The 24,681-nt window shown below is 33.9% G+C and overlaps 1 protein-coding gene across 1 annotated transcript in view; it reads left to right on the forward strand.

Moving 5' to 3' along the window:
* Positions 1 to 24,681, forward strand: part of LOC133172374 (muscle-specific protein 300 kDa-like) — a 144,583-nt gene that overhangs the window by 98,276 nt on the left and 21,626 nt on the right. The window contains exons 94-108 of the mRNA XM_061307249.1: positions 508 to 657; positions 1,187 to 1,360; positions 1,731 to 1,943; positions 2,326 to 2,442; positions 2,875 to 3,201; positions 3,325 to 3,470; positions 3,911 to 4,091; positions 4,342 to 4,650; positions 8,224 to 8,538; positions 8,874 to 9,179; positions 9,842 to 10,156; positions 10,490 to 11,161; positions 11,518 to 11,688; positions 13,941 to 14,102; positions 14,391 to 14,573. Of these exons, the coding sequence (XP_061163233.1) occupies positions 508 to 657; positions 1,187 to 1,360; positions 1,731 to 1,943; positions 2,326 to 2,442; positions 2,875 to 3,201; positions 3,325 to 3,470; positions 3,911 to 4,091; positions 4,342 to 4,650; positions 8,224 to 8,538; positions 8,874 to 9,179; positions 9,842 to 10,156; positions 10,490 to 11,161; positions 11,518 to 11,688; positions 13,941 to 14,102; positions 14,391 to 14,573 (3,741 nt within the window). The remainder of the gene's footprint in view (positions 1 to 507; positions 658 to 1,186; positions 1,361 to 1,730; positions 1,944 to 2,325; positions 2,443 to 2,874; positions 3,202 to 3,324; positions 3,471 to 3,910; positions 4,092 to 4,341; positions 4,651 to 8,223; positions 8,539 to 8,873; positions 9,180 to 9,841; positions 10,157 to 10,489; positions 11,162 to 11,517; positions 11,689 to 13,940; positions 14,103 to 14,390; positions 14,574 to 24,681) is intronic.

A 24,681-nucleotide genomic window follows, 5' to 3' on the forward strand; every position in this document is an offset into this window, starting at 1 on the left:
AATCTTTATTATCAAGGGTTGTTACTCACTGCTGAGAAGATGATATGAATGTTGAATACTAAATGGTCTTACCTGAAAATACATATGTCTTCAACCATGAAACAAAACTGAAAAACATAATATATGAATGTTTCGTTAGGGACCCACAAAAAATTATGATTGCCCAAAAAATGTAGTATTCCGACTGTCTCTCTGTGCAATTCAGCAGTTTGAAATCCATCCACGACGATTAATTTTTGTGACATAGGAAAAATTCTCTTCAAATGCAAAGCAAAATAAACGGTTCGTGGTGATAAATATTCAGGAGTTAAAGAAGGTCGTGAAACTTGCGGATATTTATTGCACACGAATAAAAGTTGGTTTACAGTATTCAAAATTTTACTTACAGACCCACATCTTTTTTCTTACCTCCTAGATACTCAAGCTGAAATACCGGTAGTTGTCAGTGATTATTGCAGGTGAATAAAGAATACATGTCCTAGCATATATATGGTATTTTTTTTGCAGAACATCGTGAAAGAGGCCAATGAAAAACTAACCAAATTAAAAGAGAAAGCACAGACTGAAACAGCACACTATGACAAGCTGGGAGAGGCTGTTCCTGAACGAATTGTTGAAAAACTGGAGCAGATTGACAGCTTGGAAAAAACATTAACAGTAATGCACAATTAATGCCTTTCCATAGCTATTTTCCTAAATAATCGCTTTGAAAAACAAAATAAAACAAACTTGAATTTCATTTGTACATGCAAATAGGAATTTATGTATATAAAATATTTGAGAAAACAGATTCAAAAATAACTTTTAAATATATGATGTATAATGAACAGTCACCTTCATAAAATGTTTTCTACCTTGGCATCTTTGGACTGTAACTCTCTTACAGTACCATATTTTCTAAACAGAAATAAAACAAACCTTGCACAAATTTATTTTTTTAATTACTGATATAGATCTATTTCTTTTGAGCTCACATAGCTTTAAGTTCAAGTGAATTTTTCTGATCAAATTCGGTCTGGCATCTCTCTGTCTGTCTTTCCATCTGTAAACTTTTCGAATCTTGGACTTCTTCTCTAGTTTTTAGCTGGATTTAATATTTTATCTTGGTAATTCTTTTCTCATTTGAATACAACAATTTAAGAAATATTTTGGTTGTAGATATTTTATAAGAATGTTTCAATTTTAGAGTGCTATCGCAAAGAAGGAGCAGTACCTTATTGCCGCTCAGGCAGACCGTGTTCAGTTTGACAACTCCATGAAACAAATTAATGATTGGTTGTCAGGGGCAGAAACTCTCACAGACTCGGGTTACGATACCCTGGACTTTGAAAACTTAAACGACACTCTCACTGAACACCAGGTAAGCATGGAGGAATTTTTTGATTTTGGTCATAAAGATCGAGGTTCAAAAGCATGAATTCATGAGAAAAAACTTAATTTAAGTTGTAAAAATTTCATAAAAAACAAAAAAACAAACTTTAAAAGGAAAAAAATACACATCTTCCATTTAAACAACTCTAAAATTATTTGGTAAATTGATACTTTGTATTTATCAGTACATTTGCTAATCTTTAGTCAGTAAAAAGCTTGCTGAGTCTGGTAAAATCCAGGGTTATACCTTCGTAACCAAACTGCATTCTTTCAGCTCATCCTAAATTATCCTTAATTTAAAAAGAGATTGGTTTTTGTTGGGAAATATAAGCTAGATATTTATTCATATTTCTTGACAGGATTACTTCCATGAAGCCAGCATGTGTCAGGATGAAATGGAACAAGTCCAGGAACTCTCAGAAAGACTCCTTCCTACCCTGGATAGCAATGATACTGAAACTCTGAGGCAAACACTGAAACACACCAATCAAAGACTCAACACAGTGATGGCAAAGTCAAACAGAAAGCAGGAGATGCTGGAACAGAAAAGCAAGGAATGGAAGGATTTTCAGGTTAAAAGTTGTAGTTCGACTTGTTCAAGGTTTGGTTACATAGATATTATACCACTCAGTTTTGTTAACACCATTGGATTAGACTAACAATTGCTTCACAATAAATGTGTGAACAATCTAAGGGAAATGACTTTTATTAAATCTGTCCAAATTGTACATATGCATACATAGTATATATTGTCATGTATGAGGTGTTGAAAAATGGGGGGGGGGGGGGGGGGGGTGATTGTGTTGTACATCCTGAAATCAGAAAATCTGAAGAGTAAGTTGTACATAAAAGAAGCATTGGAATATTTTCTCTGGTTTGTAAATATTTGAATGTATGTATGTTCTTCAACCTTTACCAAGTTAATTATGACACATTAAATTATTCTTTCTATAGGATGCAGTTATGGCTCTTAATGAGCAGTTTGTAACGCTGGAAGAAGCATTTGCTAAAAATGAAAATATTCCACTTGTTAACCAATCAGCAGTGAAGGATCAGCTGACGGCCACCAAGGTAACAGTATTTTGAAGTGAGGATAGGGGTTATACTGTAAACAGGGATATTTTTACTGGGTAAAACTTTGTGATTTCCATGGAACAAAGGAACCCTGGGTTATTTTTGAAGAAGGTAAAGAATTTACAAAATGAGCTGCTTTGTTGTTTAGTATGGTACCTTATATGAAACTGTTCATGTGGTGATATATTTTGCAAAACTTTACTAATCGCAGAATTTGCAAAAATTTCCCCCATGTAACCATTTCCACGTTTACAGTAGTAATACAGGAATATAAATAAAATATAAGTGCACTGTAATGGAATTTTAATTACATGTGCCTTACATTAAAGTGTCCTCATACATTATCACAATAATTGATGGATATTTTTTGAGTATACATTAAAAAGCAGTTGGGGATACATTTGAACTCAATTTCTTATTTATTTAAAGGATCTTTCTGAGAAACTAGAGAAGGTTCATCCAGAAGTGAATGAATTGCATGATAAAGCCCATGAACTGGAGAGAGTTGCAAATCTGTCAAGCTGCTCAGCAGTTTCCAAGTTATCTAGTGATTGCAACCAGCGATGGCAAGAACTGGCCAGTGCAGCAGAAAGCAAGCAAATGTCACTGTGCAACATCAGTGAAAATTGGGAGGACTTTACTAGTCTTGCAAGCAACCTGGACAAAGTGCTTTTGGAAGTTGATGAAGGAGTACCTGAGGTAGACGTAGAAAATTGTTCAACCTTAGAGCTCAACAATCAATTGAGAAACACAAAGGTAAAGTGAACTAATTTATTATTAAATATATTTATTCATATTTTTTCAAACATCTCTCAGCCAATCAAATTTGAGTATTTTACATGTACATGAAAGTCTAATAGATTTAAATATTTTATACAGGACTTAACATGTAGGTTAGAGGCATCTGAACCAAAAATAACTGCCCTGAAAAGATGTGCACAAACTCTAGAACAAAGTCTGCCTACCGCTGAGGGGAAGGTACAGATTCAGGAAAAACTGTTTGATGTCATGGAGAAAGTAGAAAGGTATCTATTCTGTAAACATTATTTACATGCTATTCACTAGGTCTGAGGAGAGCAATTTGATTTCATATGATCTTAACAGAACTTACATAGAAAACAAACAAAACTTCTAACTTGTACACAGATCAAGAGATCAAAACAGGTAAGTACAGGAACCTGATACCGAGTGTTGCCAGAAGAATGTAGAATACATTGTAGTATAGATTAAACATTTCTCTTTGGCAGGACTGTGGTTACAAAATGGGTTCATTGTACAGGAAATCTCTCAATGAATATTCACTTTAAGAATCATGCCTAGGATTGAGGGTTGGGATTCAATTCTGAATCTCTGTTTGTACATGTATAATGCCTATCAATTCACCCCCCCCCCCCTTCTCCAGAAAAAGTATAGATTTAGAATTGTTTAGACTGTAGTTTTGTAAGTTATGTATATCTTTGTATAGAATACAAGGCAGAGCTCAAGAAACACAAGCTGTATTGGAGGAGGAGGTAGAAGACAGAGAGAATTTCAACAAAGATATAACAGACGTCTTGTCTTGGTTGGCTGAAACTAAAAACGCAGTTACCACCCTTGATTCTGGAAAGCATTTGTCAGATGTAACGGAGAAGGTGCAGGAACAAAAGGTAAAAGCAGTAGCAAAACTGAACAGTAATCTATTCTAGCACACATATTTTTAATATTAAATATTATATACAACAAAGACCAACAATCATGAAAATTTTGTTTCTCTAATACCTAAATCCTAAATATCTTTCTTATGAAAATAAGATGTCGGAAGACCATTTTTACTGTGGTAAAATGTAAAGCAATTTAGTGGAGTTTTTTTTCAAATTTTTGTGTATCATGAACATGTATATTTCTTTAATTAATCAGGTGCTTCAGCAAGAATTTGCAACTAAAGTGAAGCAACTTGAGCAGGGAATGCAACGTCAGGAGAAAAAATATGCTTCCATGAATAAAACCTTGCCTTTTGAGATGGTCCACCAGTTACAGGATGTGCAAGAGCTACAGACCAGTGTTATGGAAGTCATGCAAAGCAAAGAAAAAGAGTTGCTACTGATTCAGAGTGACAGACAGGAAGTGACAACAGCCTTAAAGGAAGTAGAATCATGGCTGAATAAGATTGAACCCCAAACACAGGAGCAAATTATCAACATTTCAGATAGCAAACAAAAACATCAGGTTGGGAAATAATTTATTGTCTTCTTGTACATCTTTAAATGCTTATGCAGTTATCTTGGCAGGCAAAATACTGTGGTTTCTTCATTTTTTTTAACTGAATACCAATTTTTCATTGTTTTTGTGGTTATAAGCAAGAGCAATAAATTAAGATATTATCTACAAATTTTACAAATTATAGAGTAAGACAAGATAGCTATTGACAAATTTACTTTTCAACAGAATTGTATTAATTGCAAAAAAACCCCATAAAATTTGATCCCCACCACAGTAAGCAAATTTACCTATGTCAGACTGTTTCTTTAATTATTAATGGCTCACCTGATTCAGAACGAGTCTTACCTGATCAGAGTATACATTTTATATGTACAGACAGGTTAATATATAGTGAAACTCAATTACATAATTAAATGGAATCTTGGTTATAAGAAAGAATTTTCAAATCTCCTGGAAGACATTACACTCGGTAAATGGATACAGATACAAAGAATACTATAAGGAATAAATTTTGAAGGTCCCAGGGACTTCTTTATAACCAAGTTTTACTGTACATATCAACAGGCAGATGGATTTTCAAACTGGCAAGTGAATGCATCTCTGAAATAAACTTTTCAACATCTTCTCCAAAACTCAATGGGATCTGTTTCATCCAAACTTGCCTATAAAAGGTTCCATGTTTGATATCAGAAATGATATATAAAAGGTTTTTGAAGAAATACAAATATTGCAAAGCAGTCAACTGCTCATTTTTTTAACATATTACTAATTTTGATATCATATTAGTAGGCTACTTTTTAAATACATCTCTAATTGATACTTTTAGGATATCTAATTTAATGCCCAAAACTGTGTGATAGAGGAAGAAGGGTATTAAATGTAATTACTGTAAAATCACTTATTTTTGTGGTATCATTTTTGAGGAAAGGTTCAGTGGGATTTGATTTTGTGGTTTCAAAAATGTAGTTGTATTATCTTGATTAGAAATGTCAAGGAAGCTCTAAACACTGCTCACTAAAGAGTGCTAAATTCTATTTAGTTTTATGCAGTTAGAGTGATCTGCCCTTTGGGGTAAAATGAAATTTACTGAAATATTTGAAATAGATAAAAGAATTCTTAACATTATATTAGATGAAGGTAAAGGAATTAGGAACTTTATTTGCATGTATTTTCACAATGTAAATGAACAGCAGTGATTTCTGTTTACTAACACCTATTTGTCTTTTTTATAAAACTTTTATCCCTGGAGAAATAAGGCAGGAACCCTATGCTGAAAAGGAACTAGATAAACTCAATATGTACACCTTTAAATAAAGCAATTTTCTCAAAGTCCAAAACGCATTTTTCGTTAGTGTTTAGAGCTTCCTTAAAAGTTGGTTATGGAAATAAATTGATAGGTCTCTTTGCACAACAAAAAAGAAAAAAGAAAATTAAACCCCCACAAAAATGAGTTGTTTTTCTTTTTCTTCACAGTATACAATCCAAAGTACACTAAAGCATAAAAATAGGAAAGATTTTATTATTATATGTATGACGTCTTGTTCCATTCCCATGTATTACATGTATTTCTAAATTAAAACATTTCTTACAACTTTTCATCTGTTCTCAATGGTCACAATGGTAATAATTATTTTTGGTATTTCTTGTAAATATATTTATAAGAATCAATATAATTACCTTTACAAACTGCATATACCTTTCTGCTCTCTTTTAAGGAGGAGTTTTGACAAGGGAGTGAATTTGAAAATGTTATTAATATGTAAGCATATATTCAAACGAATGCGCATTAAATATTTGATTCACAGTAAACTAATGCTTAGTAAAATAATGCAAATTCAACTGCGTTCACAAAACAGTCAAGAAAACTAATGTGAATTAAAATGTTATTTCTATATAGTAATTAAGGCAATTAAGACATCATTTGCAAATCACGTCACCTTATGCAGAGCAGATCTATATTTAACATAATGGCATACTGTGAATTATTTTATTCATGGGGACCAATGTTTGTGACTTGTGAGCAAGCAAAATTTTACTTGTTCGTGGGGCGTAATTTTGTGGGTTATTCGTTTATGCAGTAGATTCAATGAATCAATAGGTTTACAAAATAAATATTCGTGGGGATGTAAATTTGTGGGTAAGGGTGACCCACGAAATCCATGAATATTGATCTCCCATGGACAATGATGATTCCACAGTAGTGTTTGTATACATTTTTAGTGATAAACTTTTCTTTGTTTTTCACTCAAAAATAGCATAAGTACTGATATCTGATCATCAACATGTGGCAAGTTGCCTAATTTTGCTATTACACATGCGTCAAATTTTAATTAGAATTAGCTTTGCTTACTCTTCACACAGAGTCAATAAGAAGCATATTGATGCGCAGCAAATTAATTCGAATTAAACCAATTTGCATTGAATTCTACCCTATGAACATGGTTTAAATTTAATTTGCAGTAACTTATGTTTAATTCCAAATAAACTCACCAAGTGAACAAGGCATAGAATTTATTCAATCAGATTGGAATTTGTTGACCTTCCAGGCATTAATTATGACCTTAAATTTACCTTTCCTGATAATGTTTCATTAATTTATTTTTTTAATACTGTATATTGTATAACTATACACTGATATCAGGTTAATGGCCTGACATCAAGTTAATGACATTTCAATCAGAATCCCTGATCTTAACCTTATACCTACTTCTTGTCTGATTTCTCTCTCTCCTTCTCTTTCTCTCTCTCTCTCTCTCTCTCTCTCTACAAATTGAATGTTATAAAGGACATTTTTCCTACAATTAAAAGGAATTACTCTGTGTTTGGAATACAAATGTTTTAAATGTCATTCTTGTTACTTTAGGACTGACTACTAATTTTTTCAGCATGAACTTTTTTGTCAATTGATTATAACATTGAAAATAGTAAGAAAAACACACTTTTGTTTGTAAAATCAATACATTCCTTAACAATTAGTGTTCAGACTTTTTAAAAAGATTTTTTAAAAACCCTTAAAGTTTGTCAATAAGACTTTTTTTGTCTTCAAAGCGGTTTGTGAGAAAATAGATCTATATAATGAATTTGCAGATACAAGGCACAGGAAATATAGAAAAGGAGTTTGAAGAATTTTATTTGATATGGTTCAAACGTGGTAGTGCCTGTTATCAATAACTTTTATAGGGACTTCATTCATTGGACAATTCTATCACATACTATGTTGGCAGTAAACACACACAAGATCTGAAGGATTTAGAAATCAGTCGGGTAGAATGGAGCAGCACCTGATATGAACAAAATATGTTATCGTGTTGCTTGCTAAGCTCTCTTCTATGTAATTCATTCTTTATTTTGACGACTTGGTCTTTTTGGGATAAAATGTTCAGTGTAGTTTGTAAAGGTTGTTTAAAAGGTTAAATAGTTGCAGGACTGTGAAATTACATCCATAACCATAATTGATGAAAGTTAATGTTTGTCGTATTGATCTATTTTTGTTGAGGAATATTTAATTTAAAAGTATGTGTGTGTGTGCTTTCTTTTATTTTAATTTTCAAACATTCAATTTTTTTTCTATTTTTCTAGCAATTGTCACAAGAGTTTGAAACCTTCAAACCTGTCTTGGACCACCTGAGACAGAAAGGAAGTGATCTCATCAAACACTCAACAGATCCAGTAGAAAAACAGACCGTGCAAAAGTCTCTCAAAGATATCAACCAGCAGTGGCTAAATCTTCAAGCAAAATTCGCTAAAAGAGGTGGAGAGTTGAACGAAGCTGAGAAGCTTTCCAGGGATTTTCAAAACACGGCACATTCCGTACAAGAGTGGTTGAATTCTGCTAAAAATGTTATGAGTACTTCAGAGGATAGCGGAATAAAAGAACGCATGAAATTGTACTTGGTATGTAGCACGTCATATCAGACCAATAGCAAACAGTAGAACTACTGCAGGTCACAAAATTTTCAAAATACATGTATCTTATTTTCGCGAGAAATTTATTTGGTATTTTTAAGTGAGAAAATTTTTTCACTAATTTTGGTGCTTTTTGGATGTAATCTTTTTCATTATAAAAAGAATATGTGTGTGAAGAAAAATTTCACAAGTTGACGGTCTTGTGTAATTAGGCGAAAGTTAAGTTCTAGTGAATAAAAAGTTATTTACAGTAACTCTTTCAAATCTACTTGTTAGACTTAATTGTTGATCTAAATGACTGACAATTACCGTATATTTTTAAGAAACTATCAAAAGAAAGTGACCAGAACCAAAACAAAGTGGACTATTTAGGCAGCATCTTCAGACAGATGGAACCAATATGTGATACAAGCAGAGAAAGGGATAAACTTGCCAGGATAAATCAGCAAATGTTTAAAATACACACAGATGTAAAGGACAAACTTGGAGTTCTAGAAGATTCTGTAGGTCACTTGGAAGAATGCGAGAGGGACCTCAGAGATCTGAGGAGGTGGATGGAGGAGACTCGATCACATTTACCTGTGAGGAATTCAAGTACTTGTCTGAGGGAACAGTTAGCTCAACAGGAGGTAGGGTTTGTTAAAATAAAGAACCAAGGGGGTTAAATAAAGTAAGAAAAGTAAAAATAGGCTTAATTCATTAGAATTCTGCTTTTCTAGAACTACTGTACTTATGAAGATTCTAAAAAGAATTATTAAGTAAAGCATAGCTCTTATAAAGGGATAATAAAATTTGGGTTCATGGTTTTCGTGAGGCATTAGTGAACAAATTTTAAAGTTCGTCTTCAAATCCTAATTTTTCGAGAACTTGTGGTCTGAGACATACATTGATTCTCAGTGTAGAAATATTTGAAACAAAACATTTACTCATGATAATGTAGATGCTGTGACTTGATCATAAAGAATGGATAATTTGGATAGTAAGCATTGCACATCATAATGACTGCATGGAAATTCATCTTACAAATGCATTCCATTAGGAGTGTATAATTTAAAATGAACTTAACAGTTCATTGAGATACAGTCAAACCTCATTATCTCAAACTCAGTTGAGAAAAATATTTGATATATACAAGGATTCAAGATAGTGAGGTCAAAATATATAAATAAAAGTGGTTAGGACTTTAAACTCAGACATTTCCATGAAGTTCAAAATATCAAGATACTTAAGTTTAACTGTATGAGATGTTATTTTATTTGTCACTGATCCAGACTTGCTTATATTCCTACAGAGAATGTTGGCAGACATTGAAATTCATAGAGAAAAAGCTCAGGAGATATTGGAACAGAGTTCTGGTGTACTGTCCTCCAGCGGTGATCTATCAAAGCACCCTGATATATCACTTTTAGCCGAGATAGATGAACTCCAACAGGAGGCAAGTGATCGATGCAGGAGGCTACGGGAGGCTGCGAATCAACAAGAACAGTTTGAGACAGAAGTCCAGTCCCTGACTGCAGAAATTTATGAGGCTCAAGACAAACTTTTGTCCTCCCCTGTACAAGGCACTGATATGGGCTCACTGAAAAAACAGATTTCTGAACATAATGTAAGAAAACTTGTTCTGAAAATGTTGAAATCCTTAATGCTAAGGCACAAAATCTTATGTGTTCATTTTAATTGAAAATAAATCTTTGGAATTTAATTTTATTGAAAGAATATTAAAAACTATTTACTCTTTGAATGTTTGGCCATATTTCATGCTCTCCATGTGTGATTAGTGCTCATTATAAATAAGCATTTGCATGTCAATATTATGAATATTTATACTTGCATATGTTAACAGTATTGTTATGCATGTACTATAACTCAGATGCATTTTTGAAATTATGCATGTTACCTATTGCATGTCTTGAATATATTTTATTTGCATCCAATGTAGGCTTTAGCAGCTCAGATTAAACAGTACCAAGATAGAATTTACAACATCAATGAAAAGAGTAAAAGGCTTATGGCGAAAAGTGAACCGGATTTTCCCAGTAGACTTCCTGACCAGGATCTCCTGAGCTCCAGTTCCTCTATGCGGATTCCTGTACACTCTGATTCTGACCACCCCGACAGCGGTGTCTTCCTTACACCTCGAAGTCTTACCACAACTACCACTCCTTCTTTCCCTGAAGATCTACACAGACAAACAGGAAAAGCATGGAAAAGTAGTCCTCTGCTGTTTCCTGCAGGACAGCTTTCCCCACTTTCTGCTCGTAGAATGGCTGAGCGATCAAGTGATACAATTCATGGTATCGGCTCCGCGGATGTTTTCGACGGGTCAAAGATGGAGAGGGATCCACCGAGACTAAGTCAAGAGAATTTTTCGAACCTTCTAAGCAAACAGAGTGAACGTGGATTAAACAGATCAGTTCCCTCTGTTCAGAAAGTGAGAAGCAGATCTCCTTCTCCAACAGCTCTGTGTGATGACGAACTGATCCAGCCTAAAAAGTACAGCGCTCCGCAAATGTTGTCACTGAGTCCGAGACAGTTCAAACGTCAGAAACGAGAAAAAGTCACAGCAAGGCAGCCTATCAAAGCTACTCTAAAAGCTTTGGATCCAGTTACGGTAATAGAAATAATAATAATGGACTTGGTCATCAATATCAATGTTTATATTAATGCACAGGAGTAGGGATTCAAAGTGAATAAATAAATGTGGTAACATGCTTTGTTTTGAATTCATTGGCATGACTGATAGTGTTCAGTATATCAGTAATAATCATCAGATTCTGTCAGTAAATGCATCATGGAGTTTATGCCTGATTTATTTCTCTTTTCTGAGAATAAACATTGATCTTGTATTTATTTCAGTAGGAGTGCATGAAATTTGTATCTTTGATTTTGAATTATGAATTTGGTTGTGTAGAAATAATATTTTTACATATTAATATCTACTAACACAAACTGCTTGAACCTGTTCAGGGTGTATCTACCAGTGTGCCTAATTTGCTCGCTGCTCATCTTGAACTGCCTAGAGAACGCAGTGCATCTTTCGATTCTAAAGCCAGGCCATTGCTTGTTGGCCATTCTTCTGGTACTAGAGATTCTAAGTTGGCTGAACTTAATTCATCATGGAATACACTGCAGATGCAGGTAATGTAGTGATTTCAGATTGCTTTGATAAAGGAGGGTCTTCAAATTGCACTGATACCATGAACTTGACTTTGTTCATTGAAAATTTTAAAGTAAATTTGTATTTTGTTAAGAATACTGATATGAACATAAGACATTTAATATTCAAATTTTGTTTGACTCAAGAACTTGAATTTAAATCAAATCTACTGATTTTTAGCTCACCTGAGCTGAAAGCTCAAGTGAGCTTTTCTGATCACATTTTGTCTGTAGTCCATCTGTCTGTCCGTCTGTCTGTAAACTTTTCACATTTTCGACTTCTTCTCCAGAACCACTGGGCCAATTTCAACCAAACTTGCCACAAAGCATCCTTGGGTGAAGGGGGTTCAAGTTTGTTCAAATGAAGGGCCACGCCCTCTTTCAAGGAGAGATAATTAAGAATTGGTGAAAATTTGGTGTCATCTTTTAAATATCTTCTTCTCAAGAACCATTGAGCCAGAAAAGTTTATACTTATGTGAAACCTTCATTACATAGTGTAGATTCAATTTTCTTCAAATCATGACCCCCGGGGGTAGGGTGGGGCCACAATGGGGGATCAAAGTTTTACATAGGAATATATAGGGAAAATCTTTAAAAATCTTCTTCTCAAGAACAACAAACCCACAATTAGTCATATTGATATGGAATCATCTTCAAGTAGTGTAGATTCAAATTTGTTCAAATCACGACCCCCGGGGGTAGGGTGGGGCTACAATGGGGGATCAAATTTTTACATAGGAATATATAGGAAAATTCTTTAAAAATCTTCTTCTCAAGAACAACAAAGCCACAATTAGTCATATTGATACGGAATCATCCCCAAATATTGTAGATTCAAGCTTGTTCAAGGCATCCTCCAGTAGTAGGGTGGGGCCCTAATGGGGGATCAAAGTTTTACAAAAGAACATATACAGGAAATATCTTTAAAAATCTTCTTCAATCTCAAGAACAACAAAGCCATGATCGGTCATATTGATATGGAAGCATCCTCATTTAGTGTACATTCAAGTTTGTTCAAATCATGAACAACCCCCCCCCCCCCCCCCATGGTAGGGTGTTAGACATATTTAAAATTCTGTTTTAAAGAACAGCAAAATCATGATTAGTTATATGAAGATAGAAGCATCCTCAGAAGGTTTATATTCAATTTCATTTAAAACATGGCACCTTGGGGTAGGGTATGCCTAGAACAGGCAATCAAAGCTTTATATATGAATATATAGGAGAAGAAATCTGCTGAGGAAGAACAGCAGAGCCATATTGACTCAGGTGAGCGTTGTGGCCCATGGGCCTATTGTTTTTTTTTGTTACTAAATAGTGATGATAAAATATGATAAAGATCCTAGGTTATTTACCAAGGATCAAGGTCAAAAGACCAAGATTATTCATTTAAAATGTATGTATGCATACTTCATAGAAATTTTCAAATTAATACCTTTCCCATTCAGGCCTTTATCCTAATCTCTATGTAAGCCATGCTTTTAAGTACATCTATACATATGAACCAAATAATACATGTGAAGATCACATAAATGTGATTCAGTTACATACATGTAGGTACATGTTCATGTGTATGACCCTGATATCACTGGTATGGACATCATTTACACAATATTTGCAGATATTATTAAAGGTACATACAGTCAAACCTTGTTATCTCTAATTCGATGGGATGAGAAAAAACTTTGAGATATCTGAGATTTCAAGGGTAAAATACTTAAAGAATAAGTGGTTGGGACTTCCAGATTACTTTTAAATATCCATGGGTTTTGAGAAATTGGTGTTCGAGATACCAAAATTCAACTGTATATACATGATAATACTTATATACTTATGATTTAGATGAACAATGTTGGCATGGATACTAAAATCAGAAAATTTGGTGGAATATTTTCAAAATGATACTTCTCCTCTTCCAGTATATGTTTAAATTTAATTATACCTCTTACACAAGGAGACTTCAACATGATACAAATTTTGAATTTCGATTAACAGTGTTACTGTGATTACTAGACATTTAAATTCTTTCAAATTGAAACTACCGTATATCTACATTTAAGATCTGATTTCAGTAAAACTTGGTACAAAGGTAGACTACAGGATACATAATTCTATGAATTTTTTGTTTTGTTTTGGTATATGGAAGTTTAACAAAAGGGAGACATAGAAGTAATACTTCAAGTCTCATGCTTTATCTGTGTTTATTATGAATAAAATGTGTTCTGTTTTGCAGCTTGGTAGCAAAGAACAACAACTTCTAAGTGCTCTACAAAATCAGAAACAATTCCAGGAAGCTGTCAAAGACGTGAATGCACAGATTGACAGATTACATATCAGTATCTGTGGAGAGATGGGTGTAACTTCTGATGTGGACAAACACATTGCTGACTTTCAGGTTGGTCAAAATCACCACTGCAATGCATGTCTGTCATTTTTTCCTCTTGATTCCTTGGCATCAAACATTCTTCTCCATTACATAAACATTTTCTTCAACTGACATCCAAGCAGTTGTGTGCTTAATTGTACCTTAATGGGAAATCACTATTATAAAACGTATTGATTACATGTACATACAGTAAGAGAGAAATCTAACTGACAGATTATATAACAGAAGGGTTGTAAGGGGTAATTAATTTCATAGAGTTGTTAATTTGTCACTTTTGAGCTGCTTTTTATTTTAAAGCAAATTCTACATAGTATTGATGAAGTAAAAGGGGACATAATCCACCTTCGAGAGCAAGGTAGACATCTTGTAGATCCATCTGACAAAGATGGCTTACAGACTATGCAGTCAACTCTAACCATACTCTCTGACAGGGTGGAAAATCTACAGACTTTGGCTGACATAAAAGGCAACCAACTACAAGTAAGGCTCTACTATAAAATTCTAGATGAATGTGTTATCTGTCTACCCATAAACAATGGGGGAAATTTTCTACTCTTCGAATGTTGAGTAAGCCAGGTGGGATAGATGACTAATATAAAATACAATTTGCAAAATTTCACAGGAATTTGTTAAAGATAGAGAGAGGCATGCAATAGCAAAATCAGCTTACCAGAGACAGCTGGGCGATATAGAGGAATGGATTGCCGAAAAAGAAATGCAAATGTCAGAGACACCATTAGCAACAGAAAAAGCAGAATCTTTGAGAAAAAATCTGGAAGATGATAAGGTTTTATACAAAATTTTTGATCTTATGTTCAATTGTAGAAATCATAAGTGTGCAAAGGTTTATTCATCACGAAGTCTTATTTAATGCATTTTGATGTTGTTAATATAAGCTTGAGTTGCTCAACTTTAACATGTGTTTAAGTTAATAAACTTTGATAGTTAATGCACTTTGAAAGTTGTTGACAATGAAAATAAATACAGTTTCAGTTACTTCATGTGATCGTACATGTACATGCAATATACATGTATCTGAAAGAATCAGCTGATCACTGATGAAAGAAAATATGTTTCAGGCATTGCAGGAAGAAGTAAGCAAAAGGTTACAAACAATCCCAGACTTAGCTGTTCAATGTGACCAACTGTGCCAATTTGAAAATCCTCAAAATGCCAAAAAACTACGCTCACATTTGTCCAGTGTACAAAAGAAACTTGGTGCTCTCAAATTAGCAACCATAGAAAAGCAAGGTCACTTACGACATGCAGTGAAAGAAAGTGAAAAAAGGCAACGAGAGATGAATGAATATGAAGATAGCCTTCAGAAACTTCAGGCATGGGTAACAGAGACAAGGCACATGACGTTACCATCACAAAGTATGGAGAGTTTGATTTCGCCAGATCATGCTGAGCTTCAACAGGTATTCTTAGAATAACCACATAGCAAAACATTTTAAGATGTTATGTACAATTAAAAATAATTGATAAATCTTATGACTTATCCTTCAATCAAATCAATCTAGTTTTACAGTGGATCATATTTTAGCTGTAATTAAATAATTTTTTTTTAGAAAATAATCAGATGAACTGAAGAAAATTTTGAATTTATTCCACCTCCCCCCCCCCCATCCCAAATGATTATACATATATGTATAAACAAACTTTTTCAAACTTTCATCATAAAAGGCATGTAAGTGTAATGTTGAATTAATACTTGTTTTATTATATTTTATTTCAGAAACTCAAATCAGATATTTCTGATCACAGACAACTTCTGCATCATATTTCAAAAGAAGTTCCAAATCTCAGACCTTCATTACCAGAGGTTTTAGGAAACAGAGAGGCTAAACTTGATCGGAGGTGGGAGAAAATTCACAGAGAGTTTGCTCATAAAAGGCAGAATCTGGAGGACATGCTAGATAAAAAGGAGTTGGACTTTCCGGTAACAAATAAAATGTGTATTAAAAAACATCAAGACCACAGTGCATTTAATTTATATGAAGGCATCCTATATTTGTAGCGCAAATTGAAGTTTGTTAAATTGTGACCCAGTTTTTCAACTTATCTTGGTTAATGCTAGTAAAGTTGTTGCATATATTCAGTATTCTCATTTCTTTTATTTAAACTTAAGGATTCCAGTATGCCAACTGTTGGATGGAGCCCTCCTCAGCACAGAGGGCATCAACTTGTGGATGTCAGGAAGAAATTGTCAGATCTGTTAGGTTTCTGGCATCAGCTTCAACATCAGTGTGAGGACAAGCAGCTACGATTGGATAATGCTCTCAGCTTCCAGCAGAATTATCAGGATGCCTTGCAGGATGTTTCCTCCTGGCTGGATCTGGCTGAGCAGAGGTTGTTTAATCCGGATGCGGATTATGACCTTGATGAAATGCTGAAGGACAGTGAGGTAGGAAAAGAAAACATTTCTTGATGCATTCATTCATTCAATTCAAATTCATACAAATTTATTTAATTCTGTTTAGGAGTCTGAGCAAGATAAATTTCAAGTTGGTAATGGAGTCTTATTTTGGCAAATCTTTTGACAGGCTTTTCAGCATGAAATCCGATCCCTACAAAGTGATATATCAGCCATGGGGAATCTCTCCCAGGGTTTGTTGTCTGCTGCCAATCTGGAGAGTCAGGGCCTCATTCAACAAAGTCTGGAAAATCTTGATAGGAGAGTTCAGATGATTGAAAACAAGGCCCAATCTAAAGCAGATGAACTGACAGATTCATACAGTCTAATGAAAGAGCATAAGGTGAAAAAAAGATTAATTTACTGTGCTTGGTGTGGCAAAATATTTTGATACTGTGAAATATTCAGTACCTTTATTTTCATTTGCATTGAGCTAAGTTTAACAGTGAGTCATATGCGCATTGTCTTTTTTTAGGAGGACTTGAAAAATCTACAAGAAAAAATGTCAGAATTGAGCAAAGAGATATCCAGATTTAAAGTTTTGTTCCCTGCCGATCAACATGTTTCGGCTATGCAGGTTAGCAATTGTTAGAATGATATTATCGGTTTTAATAAAAATTTGGAATAAATATTTCATAATACATGTACAAAAATGCGTTGAAGTTTATTTTCATAGAAATATGATTTTTATTTGGGCATTTCCTTTTTATTTGCATATTAATATTTCATTACAAATACAGAAATTAGAGGCGAAATTAGGGACACTGGAGTCCAAATTTGAAGATTTCAAGAAAAGAGAAGATACTTTGTTTTCTCCAACATCTGTAAGAATTCCACCGTCAGACTGGAAATCTCTCAACAGCCAGCTTACAGAAATAAAACAAATGGTAAGATGCTGTAAATGGAGAAATTTACCTGTGGAGTTATTTACTCTAACTAATGGAGAAGAAATCCTTCATGTAAATATCCCATTGTATAACAATACCTTGAAACTCATTCCACTGAAAATAAAAAAAAAAAATAATAAATGTACATGTATATATGAAAATCCAGACTCATCATCATTGTATTCTTCAGGCAGTTGTATTGATCATTTAAAAAAATATTAGCATTTTTATTCTCTGGTTTAATGAAGGAATCTCCAGAAGATTAGCAGCAACTAATATTAGAAATCTGAAATTACAACTTGCTAGTTAGAATTCATTGATCATCTAAATTATGCTCATTGTCTTTACAGATGTGCATTTTGAAGTGTTAATAATTTTTACAAATTACATAATTTCTATTTACAAAGGTAACTGAGAGGAAGGCAGACATTTTACAGTCAGTGTCGGCACAGGAACAGTACGAGAAAATGTTGAAAGATTACGCCGAGTTCCTGGAAACAGCAAAGGAAAAAGTCAAGATTGAAACTTTGTCAGTCACTAGCCTTGAAGAACTGAAGAAACAGATTGCATCCCATCAGGTAATATTTTGATATTCATTTTAGCTTACGTTCTGTACATAAATGTAAATTTACAGTTGAACTTAAGAATTCTTAATTGAACTTCAATATTTCAAAAACTGGATATATAGAAGTGAGTTGGAATTTCCAACCACTTTTTACATTATCATGTATTTTAACTTTATTATCTCAAGTTCTTAGATATTCTCAAAGTTTTCACTTGGCCCTGCCACTTTCAAGATACGTGAGATTTGACTGCACATTCAAGATAATGAGGTTTGACTATACAAGTATAGCATATCATACAAATGAGCATTGTTGTTAATTATCATTAATATTTTTTTAATACAGGATTTTTTTAGTGATCTGGAAGTACACAGGGCAATGTTGGATAGCCTTGCTGCTCAAACAAACCAGGCTGTCCGACAGAAACATCTTAGTAAACATTCACAGCTAAACAACCAGACACATGTCTTACTAGATAAGGCCAGTCTGATCGGACAAAAACTGGAGAGAACGGCAAGACAGTGGACAAACATCTATCAAAGCTACGTCAAGCTGCAGCAGTTCTTGGATAGGATTGAAAACCAAATTCCAAAATCTGCATCTAAAATGGAGTCTTCTCCACTGATTCAGGAAAGGATAACTCTTTACAAGCAGTTACAAAAGGACTTGAATGAGGAGCGACCCATTCTGTTTCAGTTTGTTGATAAAGCAAAGCAGCTTTTGCATTCTGTGAACTGTGCACCCCTTGAAAAGGATACATCAGATCTTGCTGATAGATATATTAATTTGAACTCAGAAGTCAGCAATGAATTGAAAAGGTAAATTGTGTAGACAAGTCATACAAGTGTTAATAGACATGGTTCTCTTAATTATTAGATTACCTACATGTATAGTCAAAATTTAAGATAAGTTCTTTTAAGAAAATTATATGATTTTTTGTCCAGATTCTTTTTCAATTAAGCACTATTTGATCCCAGAAATTACAGTAACTATAAGAAAAGTTCTGCTGTATAATAAGTTTTTCTGACCTTGTGCAGCCTCAAGTGGGGTATTTTGCCAAGTTTATATGTTGCTCTTATTTATCAGAGATGTAATATTTTTTGTCAGTTAATGTCATTTAAACAAGTTTAAATTTGTAAGAGCAAAAATATTCCTTTGTAATGTCACTATGTCATTTTTTTTCAAAGTCACTCAATGATTACAAATTAATCATAGCAAATGTATCTTTTCTTTTGCAGGTTGGAATCCATTGGGCAGCAAATGGAGCAATTTAATGCAGAGGCAGCAGTTTTATCATCCTGGATGACAAAGGCCCAGGCTAAAATATCAGGGATAAGAAAACTGTCAGATAAAGATCAAGAGAGTATTGGGGTTGTCCGAGGCAAGGTGGACAAACTACTGGTATGTACCTTAGCCTCTTTATCAAGATCTAGGGCAGTGTTACAACCAATATCAAAAGTTATTTGGACAACAAAAATATAATGGAGAAAAATAAGTTATACAAGTACTGATGATCAAGGTAATAATTTATTATCACAAAAAAAAAAATCATGCTCATATATGTATAATGTAACAAAAAAAAGTTAGAATTTCTTTGAATTCATATTGCTAAGGGAAAGGCAAGGGGAGTTGAATTTGAGATGTTGGTCCATGCAGTCACATGCTTTTCAGAGAAATATGAAAATGCTTGTATGTGACACGATGAAGGGTTTTTATTGAGTTTGTTAAGAAAAAAAAGTTGCCCATGATACTTAGGTGGCTATCAAAGCTCATGGGTTTTTGTTTGTATATTTCAGGAATTCAAGAAAGAAATGCATCAAAAACAAGCTCTGATGTCAAAGGTCATTGAAAATGGAAACCAGTTAGCTCAGAGCAGCACAATCAATGCAACAGAGACAAAGGGCCAAGTGGGTTTGATTGCGAAACAGTGGGCCAACCTTAATCAGAATGTGGCAGAAACTGAGAAAGAATTGCACCAAATGCAGATGAATTTAATGCCATCCAGACAAGCACTCAATGAGTTAACAACTTGGTTAGACATCATGGAGATAGCAGTAAAAGGAGAGAAAGAAAAATCAATCAAAAATTTTGCAGACGTGGGAGCTCGGCTTAAAAAATTTAAGGTAAGAAAATAGAATAATTTCCCTACTTAAGAGAAATATTGACCTTAGCACATTGGATGACCATAAGTTTATGGAAGAAAGTAGATTTTGAAAACAGTCCGTTATTACATTTAATAGGTGTATATAGTATGAGAACGTTGCTGACCTTGTGTAGAGTACAATATAAAATGTATTTCTTAATCAGAGCAAAAAATCAGCTTTAATTTAATCTAATTTTTTTAGAAAATGATGAATGAAAAAATTGTTACAGTTTAATTTCCTTGTTTGACTTAATGAACCCTGCCCAGCACTGAAAATTGCAGTGTGGGTACATTGTTGGTTAAGATAGCGGGTATGGCTAATCTGAATCAATTTTATTCATGGAACTGGATTATTGTTAAAAAAAATTTTTCCAAAATTCTGTGGTGTTCATAATTATGAAAATTTTACCTTTTTATGCAGGATTTTAACATAGAATTAGGCAGCAAACAGTTGACTGTTGACTTTGTCAATCAGTCTGCCATGCAGACATCTGCAATAGAGTTACTTGCCCCTGGATCATCGGATCAAACAGACTTTGCAGAGAGATTAGGACAGGCCAACAAGAGATGGCAAAGTTTAGAACAGAGTATCAAACAAACTTTAAAAAACACAGAAACAATGCATAATAAATGGCAAGAGTTTGACAAAGCATTGGGCAGGATTAGCAAGTGGTTCGGTGAACAGGAGGAAAAAATCACCAGGTATCATCTGATTGGACATGAAGTCAGCGTGAAGCAAACACTCGCAGACTGCAAAGTATGTATTACTTCTTTGTGCAAGCATTTAACATTGATATTCAAGGACAAATGCAGTGTAGCTAACCTTTTGAATGTTTCATTGAAGCTATGGGCTTTTGTGCAACTTGGTCATCTTTAATACATTTCTAAATTCTGTTGTTTTTTTTTTTCCAGATTTTGCAAGATGCACTCTCATCAAAAGAAGATGAAATAGATACTGTGAAGAAAATGGGGGATGAGTTGATTGATCTGAGTTATAGTTCCTTAGATTGTCAGGAAACTGTCCAGTCCAGTTTGGACAACTTAATTGATCAGAGGCAGCAAATTTCATCTAAAGTCAGAGAACTACAAAATGTGCTGAACAATTTCCTTAGACATTGGAATACCTATAATTCGGAGTTAAATGAAATCAATAAAGTGCTTTTAGAAGCTGATTACAGCCTTAAAAGATACACCAAAATAGGAGCTGATTTGAAAACTCATGAAATGCAGGTGGAAAAATTACAGGTGAGCAAATTTCATATCTACTTTTCATTACATGATTTCACAGGAAAGTCCAAAAATCCCTCTCAAGGACAATTAATTAAACCGTAATGATGATATAAAATATTTTAATGAGAATTTAAAATTAATTTAATGTTGGCCCCTTGAAGCAATGGTGTTGGAATCAAAATTCCTAAAATATATTGCTTGCAGGTAAAAGTAAAAGAACCTTTAAGGTTTTGCAAACTGATGCTATATATCATTTGCCATTTTATTCTTGAGGCATATTTTATATCTGTTAAAAAAATGATATGAAAAAAAAAAACGAATTCTTGAAATCAAAAAGTAAATTTTGATAGAGGATGCAGGCTTTACATTTATTTCTTCCAAGGGAGAATTCATTATTTTCCTTAATGTAGGCAATATATATTTTTGTTGAATTTAGATGTAAGAAAATATTTCATTTGATCAAATAATTCAACTGATTTGTCCTATATTTTACAATCCTATCAATGTAGTGAAGCTATGACAATTAGTTTATGAATAATTTATTTATTTCTATCTATTTTCAGAACCTGAGTGAAACAGTTAAAAGATGTCAACCTGTATTTGAGAGTCTTATAACCACTGGTAACCGGTTGATGGATGTTTGTGAATTCCAAGCTAAGAGAGAAATACAGCAAACCCAGTTAGAAATTCAAACAAGGCATGTGAAATAAATATTATCTATTTAAGCCTTATACATTGCAGAACATATTTTTATTAAGGAAGCTCTTCTATTGTCACAGATTTTTTCACCTTCAAAATGTTACATGGAGTTGATCTAGCCAAAGGAAATCAAGAGGGATTTTGATGGAAGAATTTAATTTTGATTGTAATATGATCCACAAACAAAATGCCATACAAACACAGTGAAATTAAAAACATCCAATCAAATTATATATTTAAGTCTTGAAAATAAAAATGTCAAGTGAAATATACCATGGGTTTAGAGCAAGTAAATGACTGTGTGTTTTCAGTACTTTGAAACAGTTGTGATGATACATGTAGATTAGATGGAAGAGGGGGTCACTTTATTTGAAGATTTAATTTCATTCATAGCTAGCATCCATAGGTACCCCCCCCCCCCCCCCCAATATATATGTAGTCAATGTGCCGAGTTGTACATGTCTCAAACTGCTTTACAACAATAAAATGTGATTATTCTGTTTCCATACTGGTTTCAGAATCTTGTAGAGTTGAAATGCATAAGTATTATGCAGCCCATAGATACACAAATTATAAAACACTTTTTCCCTCCTAATAGCTGGGACAATATGTCCAAAGACTTGAGAAGGAGACTGGACCTGTTTGAAGACAGCTTGGCGAAGTGGAAAATGTATGAGGAGGAATATGCCCAGGCTAGAATTTGGCTGGAAACCAAGGAAAGACTCAGCTGGGAGTTGTTAGCCAAGAAAGAGGACAGCAGCCACAGACAGGAGTGCTTTGAGACAGCTAAGGTGTGTTAAAGCAAATTTTTGACATTCTGCAAAAAATAAAATCAATCCTTAGATTCTTGGTCCAAAAATAAAATAAGGTAGAGTAGTTGTTTTTTTTTTTATTTTATGCAAGAGTTTGTTTCTTTTTCTGAGAGCTTTGAAGCTGGTAAGAGTGTTAAAGAAAAATTTCTACTTATTACAGTTGTGAAATAAATACAATATGGTGCACTTTGCAAGAGTTTCATGTTTTGTCTGTCTATATAATCTTTATGACTTGAACCCTGGAATATTTGAAAATAAAGGAAATTTGATAAACCATACTTTCAAGGGCTATGGAACATCAGAACTTGTACAAGCTCTCACCTTAAAGAGTATATTATGTAGAAATAAAATCTTGATATTCAAGGCCCATTGGCCTGTTGTTTCTGTGTGGAATTAGTAGCTATATATTATTTACATGTACATGTAACAGTTTTGATCTCTTTTCAGACTTTAATGAAAGACCTGGATGATTTTCAGTCAAGAGTTTTCCTTCTTTATCAACTGGGTGATGCTGTAACCAAGAACATGGATTCCACCAGTATAGTTACTTTTACTTCACGCCAGAGTGCCATTGAACAGCGACTAATGGCACTTAGACAAACAACATCAAAACTAGTCGAGGAACTGCGTGATGAAATTTCACAGAAACAAGAATTTTATGATTTACTAAATAAAGTGAAAATGTGTCTCAGTGATGTGGATAGAGTTTTAGAAAAAGAGGAAATGAACCAATCTAGTGATGACCAAGCAATGAGGAACCAGTTTGATGAGTTGAAGAATGCCTTAACTCAAATGAACAGAACTGCAGAACAACTGGATATATTAAATAGCATTGGTTACAGGCGTACACTCACCAAACAGATGGCAAAAGAACTACGAGACTTAAATAACTTGTGGTATAAAAAACATTCACAACTCAGAGAAAGAGCCAAATCATTACAAGGCTTACTGTTGTTGCAGAATGACTTCAAGACGAAATGTGATATGTGGATGACATTCCTTGGACAAACGGAGCTAGATCTCTCCATTGAAATTGCTGGGAATTTACCCGACCTCCAGAGGCAGCTTAGGCAGTGTGAGGTATGAAAAAAAAAATGAAACAAAAAATGAGAAACATTATTATGAACAAAAGGTGATCAACTAACAGGTGAATTAAACTAGTGAGCAAATAGAAAGCAAAAAGTGAGTGTAGAAAGAGCAAAATTGGTCAATCCCAAGTAAATGGAGAATGCAAAGTGTACATTAATGAGCAGAAAGCAAACAGTGAGTGAATAAAAAGTAAACAGTGAGTGACCAGAGATCAAAGAGTGAGTGACCAGAGATCAAAGAGTAAGTGAGCAAACAGTGAATGAGCAGAGAGCAAACAGTGAGTGAATGGAAAGTAATCAGTGAGTGACCAGAGATCAAAGAGTGAGTGAGCAGTGAGCATACAGTGAATGAGCAAAGAGCAAACAGTAAGCAATTAGAGAGAAAATAGTGAGTAAGCAGAGAGCAAACAGTGAGTGAGCAGGAAGCATACTGAATACTGATTAAATACAAAAAAAGTGTAAAATGTTTCAGGGACTCTATGCTAGGAAAAACAGTAAGAGACCAGAGAGCAAACAGTGAGTGATTAACAAGTATACTGAATGCTGAGTGAATGCAAAAAAGTTTCAGAGACCTAAGTAGGTCAAACAGTGAATAGCTAGAGAGCAAACAATGAGTAAACAGAGAGCAAGTGGAGAGTGAACAGAGAGCATACTGAATGCTGAGGAAATACAAAAAAGTGAAAATATTTCAGGGCTCTAAACTAGGTCAAACAGTGAGTGAATGGCAAGCAGTGAATGAGTGGGGAGTAA

The sequence above is a fragment of the Saccostrea echinata genome, unplaced genomic scaffold (assembly GCF_033153115.1).
Source record: "Saccostrea echinata isolate AGI-Se365-2 ecotype Australia unplaced genomic scaffold, CSIRO_AGI_Sech_v1 ptg000002l, whole genome shotgun sequence".
In the NCBI taxonomy this organism is placed as follows: Eukaryota; Metazoa; Mollusca; class Bivalvia; order Ostreida; family Ostreidae; genus Saccostrea; species Saccostrea echinata.